Source organism: Camponotus vicinus, unplaced genomic scaffold, assembly GCF_025532165.1.
Source record: "Camponotus vicinus isolate PSW18456_S1 unplaced genomic scaffold, iyCamVici1.0 SCAF_6, whole genome shotgun sequence".
Classification (NCBI taxonomy): domain Eukaryota; kingdom Metazoa; phylum Arthropoda; class Insecta; order Hymenoptera; family Formicidae; genus Camponotus; species Camponotus vicinus.
The window spans coordinates 14,025,313-14,040,614 of NW_028141978.1; the positions used below are offsets into that span (position 1 = coordinate 14,025,313).

General features: G+C 28.6%; 1 protein-coding gene across 1 annotated transcript; it reads right to left on the minus strand.

Annotated features, from left to right (window-relative positions):
• On the minus strand, positions 1-11,155 carry LOC145973650 (cytochrome P450 4C1-like). The gene is made up of 13 exons (XM_083103170.1): positions 11,056-11,155; positions 9,830-10,126; positions 7,146-7,255; positions 6,819-6,909; positions 4,235-4,420; positions 3,347-3,440; positions 2,719-2,821; positions 2,459-2,564; positions 2,071-2,177; positions 1,926-1,994; positions 704-872; positions 350-529; positions 1-275 (listed from the first exon to the last, which is right to left on the minus strand). Exons 2-13 carry the CDS (start codon positions 9,981-9,983, stop codon positions 109-111), a joined length of 1,536 nt encoding a protein of 511 aa, XP_082959296.1. The 5' UTR covers positions 9,984-10,126; positions 11,056-11,155; the 3' UTR covers positions 1-108.
• Between the last annotated feature and the right edge of the window lie 4,147 nt (positions 11,156-15,302).

A 15,302-nucleotide genomic window follows, 5' to 3' on the forward strand; every position in this document is an offset into this window, starting at 1 on the left:
TGTTCATATACAGTGTATATTTTGTTTATAATTGCATATATAATATAAAGATTTTCTCGCAATTTGCACATCTTACATTCATATAGTATTTGAGTTAGTTTTAAACGACTATTTGCATTTGATGGGGATAAATCTCATATGAACCGGATGAGAAGGACGAAGTATTATATCGGCCTTCAGTTGAATATCCTTTAAATACTCAACGGGCTCCAAATAAAAATTGTGCACCAAAGGAGCTATCATAGCCTTCAATTCCAACATACCGAATCGTTGACCTAATAATACATAAAATTCGAAGTCTCTCAAAAACTATCAGCATGAAGAGAAATGAAAATCCCAACCAATTTACCTATGCAATTTCTTGGTCCTGCGCTGAATGGTAAATAGGAATAAGGATGACGATTCCGTATCTTTTCGGGCAGGAATCTATCTGGATCAAATACTTCTGGATTTGGCCAAAAATTAGGATCTCTGTGAACCCCGTAAATATTAAGATGTAAGTTCGTTCCAGCAGGTACAACATATGAATCTGAAAAGTATTACAAAATTTCAAAATTTAAAATAAAAAATTTAAAATTTCAAAAATAAGAATTTTTTGAGAAAAATAAAATGTACATAATATTGTATTTTTAAAATGTAATATAATATACTAAATTTTACGTTTGATAATATATGCTTTGTGTGACATAAAGTGATTAATTACGTAGTTTTACATCTTCCGCAGTATTTCGTAATATTAAAAACACGCTGGGATACAAACGTAGCGCTTCTTTTAAACATCTGTCTAAATATGATAAATTTTGCAATGATTTCATGGTAAGTTTCCCTCCATTCTCTTGCATTATAGTATTAACTTCAACCCTCACACGTTCCTATGACATCAATAATAATAATTAAAATATATTTTTCAATTTTTTTTATATGCATAAATATAAATAAATTTGTAATAAATCAAAACATATTGTTCATATTTGTTTTGAGATGTTTCAATTTTTTTGGAATTTTTATATATTGATTTACGTATATGTTCGCGAGCGAATCCGACAGTGGACAGTAGGAGCGGAAGGTTTTTCAATGAAGAAAGTGCGCCTCGTTCACACAAAAAAGACTGACGTTTATTAGAGTCAAAATTAAAAAACCAGTGTTTAATGCAGTGATTGCGATTCGCGAAACAGCGGTGCAACACAGTGAGAGCGGTTTTCGTAAGCGGTTAATCGTAGTCAAGGCGGAATTGCGGTCGTTATAAGCGGTTCGATTTGCGGATTAACAAAAGAGATAGCGGAAATCCGAGTGAGTAAGCGGTCGTATAACAGAATAGCGGTTTTAACAAAGCGAAGCGGTTTGACAAAAGCGGTTTAGCGAAAAGTGCGAGACTTCGAAGTGCCCACGTGCGGTGCCCGTTATATAACGAGCGGAATTTTGGGCCCTTTGCGACGTGGACCAATAAATTTTATACTTTAGCGGTGACCTCAGGGCGCCGCGTACCATTGGCCGCTGATGAGGTCTGACGTTGACAATTCTTTAATTGTCATGCGCGCAACCTTTTTCGATCAGCTGATTGCCAATCAGCTGATCGTGACGCATGCCCGTACGCTACGCTGATTTTGTCGACGGTTGACAATGTTATTGTGAATGTTTATGACCAGCGTCTCTTGAGAGTTGAAAAAATGCGAGATAACGGGAACGGTCGAGTTTTTCTGAATGATCGAAAGCTCGAGAAGATTCTTGACGCCCGTTAATTTTGAATTCTCGGATTTAGAACGTCGAACAATGCGGATTTTTGCCTATGCGAATTTTTGAACCGGAATAATTTTATGATTTTCGAACAATATAGAAAAATACACTGTAAAGGAAAACTTAATATTTGTATTACTTTGAATAAAAATCGCAATTTAAATAATATATCATAAAATATTGAGACGTACCTGAACATCTTTGTGTTCAGCTAATAATAATAGAGCAAACATTATACCCACTGCTGTAGTATCATGTCCCTATAATCAGATCCTCACATTATATTTGCTTAGATAATATGTACAAAAAATTAAAAAAAATATTACATATACGTACTTCAAACATGAAAGTATCGACTTCCTCTCTGATGTCCAAATCAGTTAAAAAACTTTCTCGTGAAGTCGCTATTAAAAGGTCCAACATGGATAGCCGTTTTTTTTTAACTAGAAATAAGCAAGGGATATTAACGATTATCACATTTTTATATATCCCGCTTAAACTATAAAACTATAAAATAATTGTTCTCGTTTAAAATTTAAACTTCCTCTCACAAATAGTAACTCTTAAAAATAGCAATAATTTATTTTTATAGCGGACATATAACGCATCATTTCGTGTCATTATATATATATTTAGTGTAAATAGTTCAATTTAGTGCAAGTATAATTTATAATTTTAGATTGCGAAATTGAATTTAAGTTAGAAGCTCTGATTTCTTACATACTTCCAAATACTTCGACATCTTCTGCCTCCGTCTCTTTATCATCTCCAAGATTTTTTAAGAATCGATTACTTGTGCGATCATGATAAAGTTTTCTTTCCGCGATAACCTATACACAAGAACGATATTTAATTTTTGTATTAAATACCAGTGGCATATTGTATTACATTATAAATATTAATAATATGTTATTAATATTACGAGATTTATTGTAATTTTTAAAAGTGTTTGAAGGACTTGAGATAACATGACATATAACGTACTTTTTCTGTAAATCCATGCAATATCTTCAAGACTTTTTTTTGTTTCCTTCCTTGTGGTGATAATGAGAATAATAAATCATTATGCAACCAAGGCCTTAATGCTCTAAACCGAAATTCATTAAGTTATATAATATCAATAATAATGTTATTATTTTGTAAAGCCTTATTTAAAGCCATCATGAAGTAATAGAGTAATCTTAACTCTAAATAATCATAGATTATAGACAATATATAAAAAATTTAAAACTATGTGTGAAAAAAAGTTATGTAGATCCTTCTAAAAGCATTGTATTTTTGTTTTAGCTAAATATTTTTTTATCAAAGCTAAATATTTTTTAATCTACAAATTTTGCCCACACAATTCATTTTTCTTAATTTTTCAATAGTTTCAAGATTAAAAGCAATTTGAAATAAAACATTTAATGAAGCACGCACAATACATTTTAATTGCTAATTACGGGCTTAAACAAATCGATATTTATATTAACATTGATATAAATAGTTGTTCACCTTCGCATGACTTTAATAATCAATCTATTTTTCAAAATGTATAACTATATCATTATAATGAAGGATCATGATAGATATGTCACACAATTATTTATTATACTTTCATGTATTAAATTACCTATAAATTATCAATTCAATTATTTCGTGAATTGCATTTCGATACTGTTGTTGGAATTCGCCGAATTTTTCCAGAGAGACACCCATGGCAGTTTCTAAAATATATTTATTATACAGAGTTTCCAGAAATCGTAGACATAAAATGTACAGTATAATCGTCCGTACCAGCAGAAACAACTTCTTCTTCTGGCAAAAGTGCGTTTAAATATTACTTTTTAAACGGGAACAATATTAATTAAAGGATTTGTTGAAAACAAAACACATTTGTTGAAAATATAAATAAATAAAAAATATTTTTTATAGAAGGTATGGGAATTATATACTTTCAATCTTTTAACTTCATTGAACTTAAAATCATAAATTCGAAATAATAATCGCTATTAATCACTCAATTGAAACAGTTAGATGAGTTTGCTTGAGTCTGCCAAATTTTCTCCGTCTATAAATTGATACATAGCTGGTTAATCGTCATTACTACGCGCGAAAAATCCGACTTTCCTAATATCATGCCGTACACCATATCTGATTCAACTGCCTATTTGGCCTAGAGCATTCATTCGTTAGCTTAAAGTTATTTTTATTTCAAAAATAGTGTCCGGACTAATTTTCGCTAAATGAAATGTCGTTTCTTCTGGCACGGACAGTCAAGCTGTGCATTTCGTATCCGCGAATTCTGGCACACTCTGTGTCGAGATCGAACAATCGAAGATTATCACGGATGAATATTTTATTGATAGCTTTGACAATAAAAAATCGAATATTATTTATTTTCACTGTACCATTGTATGCATGCGTGTGTCTACGTCACGGTATGTGTGTGTGCGTGTGCATGTGATACTTTGTGTAGAAACAAATTCTTTTCTTAAGCTATAGTTATTTAGAATATTACCGTATATCGCGTTTAGGGTATATTCACTAATAAATGGTAATAAATCCTTCACAACTGTCCCTCCGACGTCCTTCAAAGATTTTGTCATGCAATCATTTTCCTTGATCAAGATATCAACAAACTGATTTAATATATTAAAATGGAATGCAGGAGTTAATACCTTTCGTCGTGTTTGCCATTTAACGCCTGAAACAAGAACAAGATAAAATTATGCGATAAAATACAAATAATAGAATATAAGATTTATACATATTATAGTGTCTCTCTTACAATTAGTTTAATGTTTACTGCCCATTATTAAATAACAATATTATTCTACGTTTTTCTTTTTATATCGCAAAATTCTTTTATAATTCTTTAAATATATCTTCTCATAAAATTTTTACAAAAAGTTAGTATTGAAAGTATTAACTTGAATTTAATTATTATTTTGTAATTAAATCTTTTTATATCAAAAACAAATTGCAGAAAGTTGAAAACCAAGCGCCGATGTACGAGCGTAACAAAAAAATATGCAATTATTATCAATAATTCATATTAAATTATAATAAATCAAATAAAAGATCGAGATACAAACGTATCGGCCTAATTCAGGTCCTTGTTTCATCAATGTCAATACAAAAATATTATAAAATATGAGCAAAAGTATCATAAAAAAATATAAAAACATAAATCAAAATTTAAATCTATATAGATTGATAAATAAAAAATACACTAAAATTTATTAAAAATGTTTGTCACGTAATGATGTTTGATTTACATTTGAAAATTTTTAATTGAAATATCTCATAGACAGATCATCTCTATTACTTCTATTTAGTTGAGAGTATATGTATCCGGCAAAATTATCTCTCGATATGATTTCATTTGCAGGTTTCTTTTAAATTTATTAATTTATAAAACGAGAAGTTATATAAGTTATATTATATAAGTTCACCATTTAAAAAAGATAATATTTAAATCTAATTGTAATATTTCATTGTAGTTATTTAATTTTTTGTGATAAAGATAAATTGATAACAAACTTCAGTGCAACTGAAATAATTAAGTATTAAGTATTTCGAGTGAAAGTGAGAAAAATTATTTCAACAGGATGTGAGTCTTATTGAAATTGAGTGTGTGTTTGTACAATGAGTAATTTATTTGTCACACGAAAGTTCCGTTACTTTATAAAATCAAATTTGCGTCACCTCCGACCGGATTTATTTAATTTTATTTTTTACAACTTTAACGTCTCGACCAGTATAGCAATTCCTATTATTTTTTTATTTATTTAGTTCATTATTTGTTTTCAACTTTGCGTTGTTATGTTCATACAAGGGGATATTAAAGGGATATTCTAGTCTAGAAGCCGAATTTTTGTATGCTTTTTTTGCAAATTTTTTTAAAGAAATGTGTAAGTTTCTTTGGGATATGGTTTTTTCTCACATATTTCTACATACTTGATGTTTTAAAATTTTTTTACTAAAAAATAATTATATAAATAAGTGCAACATAAAATTGAATGTTATGAAAAGAAAAGTTAATCCATGGTTCTCATGATTCCGGCTGTACTTCTTATCTGAAACAAAAAACCAAAGCGATTCTTAATTACTATGAGTTTGGCTATAGCAAGTAACAAAATGAAAAAAAGATACTGAAAAAATGACGTCATTCAGAAAATTAAATTTCGATTTTTGCCATTTTTTTCACCATTAAAAGGCTGTAAAAATTAAAAAAAATATTTTGACTTGATTTTGGGAAGAGTTTTAACTATACTTATACTGAAGATGTGTGGATATTCGACTCAATTGATCAACTGGTTTTAGAGATATCATGAGATATCATAATATATCATGAGATATCATGAAAGGCAAAAAGAAAAGACGTATTTAAAGTTTTTGATATTGATTATATAGAGATAATTTTACTTACGATCAATCAGCTAGTGCAGGACCATACAGGGGACCTTCCTCCTGCTCATAAAAGTCCTACTGAACTGTTCTCTCTTCCCTGCGATTTAGTCTCTCATCTCTAACGAAATCAGTTGAACGCCGTTTCGAGCGGATGATACGAGTTTCGTTCCGAAATTTTGCGTATTTCTCCGCATGCTGTGACCAAAAGTCACTCATTAAGTTCATAATTTTCAAAATTGGTATAAATCCTTCATTGAAGATAATACCTACCAGAAAAGTTGCTACTTCAATCTTTGCCTCAGAATGAAGATGTTTTGGAGCAAAAGTCCAAATCAATAAATTTAAAAATTTAAAAAACTTTAGTTGTTATTTTATGTTTCTCCTAAACAACGTTCCAGCAATTCACTAGCCGAACCTAATCAAAATATAAATGCCGACACAATGCTCTATTGTGCGTCACGCTGCCGGAGTGCTGAGCGCGCGCCGGAAATCGCTCCCTACCAGGTGCTATAACTTTGTCAATTTTGTGAATCGAGCTAAATCTTCTTGCAGACATATTTTCCATACCAAATATTTGCAAAATATGCAAAAAAATCATTTTTTCCGCTAGACTAGAATACTCCCACAATATGCGATAACAAACTGTAATAATGTTTGTACGTTTTTATATGCTAACATTATTATGTTACCTGTACTGGTGAGGAGACCTGTGCCGAGCCAGGGATGTAATATATTATATGTACGACTTTTCTCGATGTGTTTAGTGCTGCTTAGTATCTTCTATAATCACCAAAAACATTTATTTATTATAGCATTCAATCTCAGATGCACAAATAATTTAGTAATTGTATCTCATATTTTAATCTAATCTGTATGAAGTTCTGTATCGATTTATTTTATTTTTTTTTTTAATATTTTTATTAGCAAAAATCTTCTTGTGAAATACAAGATTTCTAAATTTAGCTAAATTGTAATATCTGTAGAGAAATAAATCTTTCCAGAAATTTCATTATTACCTCCAGGTCGTCTGGATGACGGATAGACACAGCAAATTCGAGTAATCCCCATATTTTCAGAATAGGATAATACTTATCACATACTATACACAATAATTTCCATTGTTCCACTAAAAAATATATTATAAATATCGATACAGAAATTAAATAAAATTAAATAAAATTGAATAAATTTGAAAATTATTTCGAATAATAATAATTAAAAAATAAATCAAAATTGGAAAATTAGAAACGCAGCGCAGCAGTTCGAGCGCAAGAAAGAAACAACACTTCTTTTCTTTTGATTATTCGTATATTTCAAATTAAATATAATTACACTAACAAAAGCGAACGTTTTGGATGATCTTTTGATCCCCCTTCAGTGCAACTTTAATAATATGCGTTACAAAGTGTTATACAATGACACATTAAATTATAAAAATATCTGTCTTCGTTAGATAACGTTAGAATAACGTAGTGTAGATAATGTTAAATTATATCTTGCAGATATCCGGCAGCACATTTTACATTATTTCAAATAATTCTTCAAATTATTGTACTGTCATGTGCCAATGTGTTAAATCCAGTGTCTGTAATCTCCTTTGTTAAAATTTGTACCAGCGTTAGTAACGCCATCTAGAAGTCTGCTTTAAGATGATAATATGAACTATCTTCTGAAAAAATCAATATGAAGGCTCAAAATACGATAGATCAAATACGCTTGAAGACACGTGTTACAATATATTGTTGGCAATTGTAGTGTTAATTAACTGTTTAACTATACCATTATGTATCTTTCAAGTTGGCTAAAGATTCGATGATATAATGTATAAATATGTCTTCGGTTGGTAGGAAGTAAACATAGACTCAACCGAGGACAAACTCGGTTGACTTATAATAACAAACATATAAATATGTGAACAAACATCTCATATTTTCGATAAATTATCGATTATCGTTGCAAATGCGTGATGCAAGTCCTCTATATTACTCTGCAAATTCAAGCTATTTTTTGTCGTTTGATAAACAGTATTTCAGAGACAAATCTTTTGTCAAATCAGGACTCTCTGTCCAAAATTTCAGATTCTCTCCAATTAAAATCATGACCAAATTTGAGTCTATGATTGGTTATGACTAAAAATTGCGAAGTATTACTCTGGATATACTTTCGGTATCCCGAAATTCGTTTTTTTATTTGTCTACTAATCTAACCGACATATGACGCTTCGCAATCATTGCATGAGACTTTATATATTGCTGCATGAATCTTTTAGCATTATGTTTTTATGACAAAACTAACTGAAATTTATGTAGGTCAAAATAAGATAATCCTGTGTCATGATCGCTAAGAATTCATTTAAATTGTTCCGAATATTATTGTTGATATGTAAGGTATTGTGAAATATCAAGAGGGTTCTTTAAAGGTTCTCATTAAACTCTAAATTTGTTTGATTCTTGGCTAATAGTAACCTCAGATGTTCTCGTATTACATTGAAAATGTAAGCCAGAGGATAACCATTATCCAAGGAAATACTGATTATTAGCTCAAAGTATTTTTAGTGAAATCTGAGATGTGACAATAAAAAGGCACTGGGATGTGACAATAAGAATCCACCAATCCTACAATTATTCCTCTCTTATAGCATAGTGAATGATTCCATTTTTAATTTAGATATCTCCCAGAAAAAGTGGGTTTATGATCTCAAATTCAATTAAATTATTGTTCACGACTATCGTAACATCAAAGAAATTAAGTTTATTATTCCTTCTTCCATTGTAAACTAAAATCTCGGATGAAAAGAGTTGAAGATATCCAAGACCTCATTGAACATAGAAGAAGGAATCGCCAAAGCTATCCACATACCTACAATAAAATAGCAAATTGAAAGAAATATGTCTAATTCCATCATTGAATCTCAAGTCAACATGAGAAATACACAACGACATATCATTATCAATTTGTAAAAAGCGCCGAATCTGATGAGTCATGTTTCTCTGACTAGTAATTAAAATATAAAGAGTTAATTTACGTATATTTCGTATATTATGCATATTACGTAATATTTCCTTGTATTCATATTTTTACTTGACTTGTTAGATTTATCACATTACAATACAATAATTTGAAGAATTATTTGAAACATGTGCTTACCAGATATCTGCGAGATACAATCTAACATGTATGCGTTCTACTAATCAATGCATCAAGAACAGATATTTTTATAATTTGATGAGTCATGTGCAACACTTTGTCTCGCATATTGTTAACGTCGCACTGAAGAAGGATCAAAAGATCATTCTAAACGTTCATTTTTGTTAATATAATTATATTTAATTTGAAGTACACGAATAATCAGAAGGAAGGAAGTATTGTTTCTCTCTTGCACACCAACTACCGTGCTGTGTCTCTAATTTGCCAATTTTGATTTAATTTTTAATTATCGAAAAATTTTAGTACAACTAATTTTATTGTTATTTTCAATATTAGCGCATCTTTATCTTGAAAATAGAAAAATAATTAAAAAAGTTAATTACAAATGATTATTCCAAAGAGAACTGCTCCGATATGTAATCTGCATGTATAATAATAATCTTGATAAGTATACGTTTCAGAGCAAAGGATTTATGGTTTTAATATTTTTGCTTGTGTATGTATGCATAAATGATGAGTTATTTGTCAATTAGAGTGGATAGTTTGTACTTGCCTGCTGAAAGTGGGAGCTGGAATATATTGCCGAAAATCGGAACGCTTGGGGGTCCCGGTAAAAGATGAAGGAGTCGACCTTTTTTTCCATAATGTACGTAATAATAATATATCGATAAAATAAATATGAATAATAACAATATATTTATAAACATCGTCCCTTAATGTTGATATTCTTAACTGTTAAATTAAGCTTATTCTGTTTATTGTTTCTTTGATTTTTCACATGTATTACACAATAAATGGTAGTAATTCTCCGACAAAATTGATAATTATCTTGTTATTCTAAATGTTAATCCTAAATAGAAAGAGGCTTAAAGAGAGAAAGAATAATAGAAAGATCACTGAAATGCGTTAATTGTATATTTTTTATAATCAACTTTTATGAAAAAATATGTTAAACTTGCTCATTGTAAATGGAAAAAAAATATTATTTATGTAATGAAAAATATATAAATCCAATAAAAATATTTTTAATTTTTCGACCATTGCTTGCAATTGCTTTTTATTGTAAGAGATAAAATTTCGTGAGAATTTATTGTAAAACTATTAATAGTATCATAAATAGGACTAGTATTATTCTTATATCAATTCTTATATCAATTCTTGTATCAATTCTTGTCGCAAACATTTAACATATAAACTGTTTTTAGCATTAATATTTTAGTATATAATTTTATTTAATCTATAGCTGTATAAATGTATAAAAATCTTAAGCGATTACATCACAATATATCCACTTAAAATTCACTTGTATGCAAATCTTTGTTCGAAAATATTTTAGATCTATAAATAAACTTTTATTGTTTTATAAACAGAGTTTTTTGTTATAAACCAAAACTATTTAATTTAACATTCGCAAATTGAGTCAAAACAAAGAATTATTTTATTAATTTTTATTTGATTTTTATCAAAATCATTATTCTATTATATTGTGTTTTTATATAATATACAAATTGTATAATTATCGTGATTTTTTAAAAGAATTTCTCTTTCTGTTTTGTTATGTATCTAATTGTTAAACATATTTCTATAAAAATACTTCTGTTATAATATATATTTAATAAAATTATAACAAAAAAAATCGTATAAAACTGACAGCTTGTGATATTTGAAAAATTTATATTAAATATTTATATTAAAATTATGCTCTTAAAATAATTATAGTATTATTAACCATTGTTGGGATTTTGCAATAGTATGATAAAATTTTATTTTATATATTACCTGATAAATTTTCTAATAACACGATCAATTAAAACACTCAAATGTTTAAAATGCAATTGTAAATCTCGCCAAGCAGATATACATGTCAGCAAAACGAATCTTCTTGAACTGATAATGTAAATCTCAGACTTATACTTATAGCCGTTCATCAGCTCAAGAGTATATTAATAATCAGAATTTTATGTTTTGATATACCGACGGTTGAATAATTCCACTTTGCTTAATGACACAAACGCACACACACACATACACACACACACGCATGTGTGTATCATTAATTTATATATATATATATATACAGGGTGTCCTAGACCACCCGTACACCCCTTTTCTTTCAAAAAGCATTTTAGAGAAAAATGTTTCAGACAAAAGTTGTTTGGTTTCGAGAGGGCCATAAGATGGTACCATTGGTTTAACCTTGAAGAGTCATTTGAAGGTCACGTGAAGGCCACTTCAATTTTTTTAAATGGAATACCCTATATATTTTTGCATATTCTTGTAGCTCATCTCGAGATCTTTTCAAAACACTATAATTAAGTTAGTTTTCATTAAGTACTTTCCTAGTTATGAGGCTTGAAATAATTTCTTAATTTTACGTAAATCATAAAATATCTTGTAAAATATTCATTTTTCGATTATCTTACCTTAATACTTTTATGTACAAAATAATGAGAGGAATCAATTGGTGTAAAGAAAACTCATAGTTGTTTTTAAGAAAAAATATGGAATTGTTAATTGCAAATTACATATTTTTTCTTCAGAACAACTATGTGTTTTCTTTACACCAGTTGATTCCTCTCATTATTTTGTACGTAAAAGTATTAAGGTAAGATAATCGAAGAATGAATATTTTACAAGATATTTTACGGTTTATGTAAAATTAAGAAATTATTTCAAGCCTCATAACTCAAAAAGCACTTAACGAAAAGGTACTTAATTATAGTGTTTTGGAAAGCTCTCGAGATAAGCTACAAGAATATGTAATGAAAAAGAGTAGGTTCCATTTAAGAAATTGAAGGTGACCTTCATGTGACCTTCAAATAACTCTTCAAGGTCAAACCAATGGTACCATGTTATGGCCCCCTCGAAACCAAACAACTTTTGTCTGAAACATTTTTCTCTCCCGGGCTTGGTTTTCGAGTTATTCTCCATTAAAGGTTAAAATGGTCCACCCTGTATATATACATATATAGGACAGACCGGGAACAAAAGTAACAGCGTCATGAAAGTAACAAGCCTCCTACTAACCTGCATAATATGTTAAATAATTTTTACTATATAGTCAAACGCATACGCTCTGATTCCTTTCCTTTTCAGCTAATTATTGTAGAACGATCGCACATCGGTTGCACATGCAGGAGTAAAATTAGTGTATTTACATTATTCACGTAAGTATTTCTTGTTTTAGTTTCTTTGTATTTATGCTTAATTAAAGTGTATATATTGACGTAATTATTTACCGGTGCATTCTTTTACAATGTGTTCATAAATTTTTATAGTTGATTTGGATAAGTCTTGAATCATATTTAGTCTTGAATCATATTTATAATACTTTTATTCTAAAAAAAGTGTCTGAGGACAAAAGTAACACAACACTCTGTGGACGAAAGTAACATGTTGTAAGGGCTGGTTCCGTAATAACTGTACCAAAGACGATTTTTATTATGTATGCCATAATTGTGATTCGGAATAGAATAATAACCTTGTGCCTAGTAAAAATAACTTTAACTTTATAGTTGACACTGAAAATAACTATATTTATAGTAATTACAACTATTTCTTTAATCCCTTCTAAAAAAGGTATATTATGTCGAAAGTTTCGAAATGTATCGTTGCTTCTTTTCTTTAATATTGATTAATATTAATTTAATATTAATATGTGCGTTGTGACTTGCTTCATGTTATTTGCGGTGAAATCAGCTATCAATTTTGACAGTTTGTGTAAAATAAAATAAAATTATCATTAAAAATAATATTATCTTATAATATTAAGTATAATCCCATACAACACCGAAAGATTGCAAAAACATTACATAGATTAACGTTGAAACATTGTAATATAATTACTATTATATTAATATTATGGTGCAATGTATTTATAATATTAAAACGCGTTTTGCTACAAATGCAGAACGCTTGAAATTTAATAAATAAACTTTGAAAATATAAAAAGATGTTTAAGCAGGATAAGAAAACACGTCTTTGAAAAACGTCCATTAATTTTATTAATTAGTGTTTATAAAATGTTTCTTATCAAATACTTATCTCGATAATGTATATACAATTATCTTACATACACTCGACATCAGAATATTTTAATACGTAGAATAAATGGACTATTTCCCATTTACCCAACCAATTGAGAAAAATCTGTTTAATATTCTAAATCTCAACGAGGAATCCAGATAAATAAACAAATAATCTAGATTCCTCGTTGGGATTTAGAATAATAAACAAATCAAGTCAAAGTTGTTCTAGTCAGAATAAATATTATATATCATTAATGATATATATACATATATATATATATATATATATATATATATATGTATATATATATATATATATATATGTATTAATGATGTATATATATATATATATCATTTGGGTAAAAGTTTTTTTCTGCCTAATTTCAAATAATCTGTTTAATATTCTGAATCCCCAACAAGGAATCCAGATTATTAAATAAATTATTTTAAATTCAACTTGAAATTAAACTGATAAACAGTGATGTCAGAAAGAGGATGCGGCTCACATGCACACAGAGAACCTGTGTGTGAGCAGCTTCCTCTCTTTCGCACCACTGCTAAGGGAAAAAAATATACTTTAGATCTTACGTTAATACAAGTCCTTTATATACATTTCATGATAAATATTGAATACGAGAAAAATTAAGAGTGGTGTCGCCGCGTAGCGGCAAATGAAGAAACATGTCGCGCACACGAAAATCAAGTTCCGGCGTAGAAGTCGCAAATTAAGTATATATTCTTATTCATTAAGAATATATTTTTATTTATTAAGAATATTTATTAAGAGGACTTATAAAGTATACATTTCAAGAATACAATTTTTTCGGTGTGTATATATTGTTTAAGTCTGCTTTTTTTTCTATAAAAATAATTATATAACTTTTGAAAATTACGTTTATTAGAAATACAAGAATTACAAAGTTATATTCTTGATATATCATGTTTCGAAATATTAAAAATGTTATATAATAAAGATATATGTAAAAATCATAGAAACTAATCAACCGACGCGATAGTATCGTGATGCCAAATACATAACAATAAATGAACTGATCGACTGTAAAAATCCATTAGCAACATTCACAAAACAGGAGCGGTTGTTTAATCAATCAGAGATCAAATAACTATTTTATCGATGCATCAATGGTTATGATCAATTGTTTTTTGTTTATAATGATAGAATATATTATTATATTTATTTATATTTATTATTATATTTAAATTTATTATATTTAAATATTCTTAATTATTCTTCTTCTTCTTATTATTATTATTATTTTTCTAAGCTTTTAAAATTAATACCATAATATTAAAATTAATTAATTAATATTTTAAAAGTGACTAATCTTCCTGTAATTTAATTTAATTTATTTTCCTTCATTTTCTTTCAATCATTCTGATTTTCGCACATCTCTTCGCACGCTCCTTTTTATTTTCTCTTATTCTATACAATGTTCTCTCTTTTTTTCTCATATTCTCATATTTCTTTTTATTCTTTTCCAATCTTTTTCATTTTCTCTCATTCTATATAATTATATAATATATAATAATCTCATTATATACACTGCTTAGTACATAAATTGGCCAGGAGAATCCATAAAGGAATCGCCGCAAAAAGTTAATGCTCTGAAGTCTTTCTTGATATTTCTCAGATGTTTGATAGAGTCTGGCGAATTGCAATATAAGATAAAACAAAATCTATCAATCTGTTATTTTACTATCATATTATCCTACTATTCTACAAGATAAAACAAAATCTGTCAATCCATTATTTTAATATTCTACAATCTTACCTTTAAGCTTGATATTTTATGAAACAAGACGCGGTCTCTCTACTTTACGGTGTAATTCTTCAGAGCAGCGTGCTTGGCCCAGTGCTGTACTTACTATATACTGCGGACTTAGTAATTATAAATGTCCGTGTAATGACCGCAAAATACGCAGATGAGACAGCCCTATTGAAAGTCCACAAAAATCCAACTGTAGCTTCAAAAATCC

Coding starts and splice junctions, on each gene's coding strand:
- LOC145973650 (XM_083103170.1), bottom strand. CDS start 9,983: ATGTTTATAAATATATTGTTATTATTCATATTTATTTTATCGATATAT. Junction 4,421..6,818: donor AGGTCTCCTCACCAGTACAG/GTAACATAATAA, acceptor TTCTTGTTTCAG/GCGTTAAATGGCAAACACGA. Junction 3,441..4,234: donor TACCCTAAACGCGATATACG/GTAATATTCTAA, acceptor AATATATTTTAG/AAACTGCCATGGGTGTCTCT.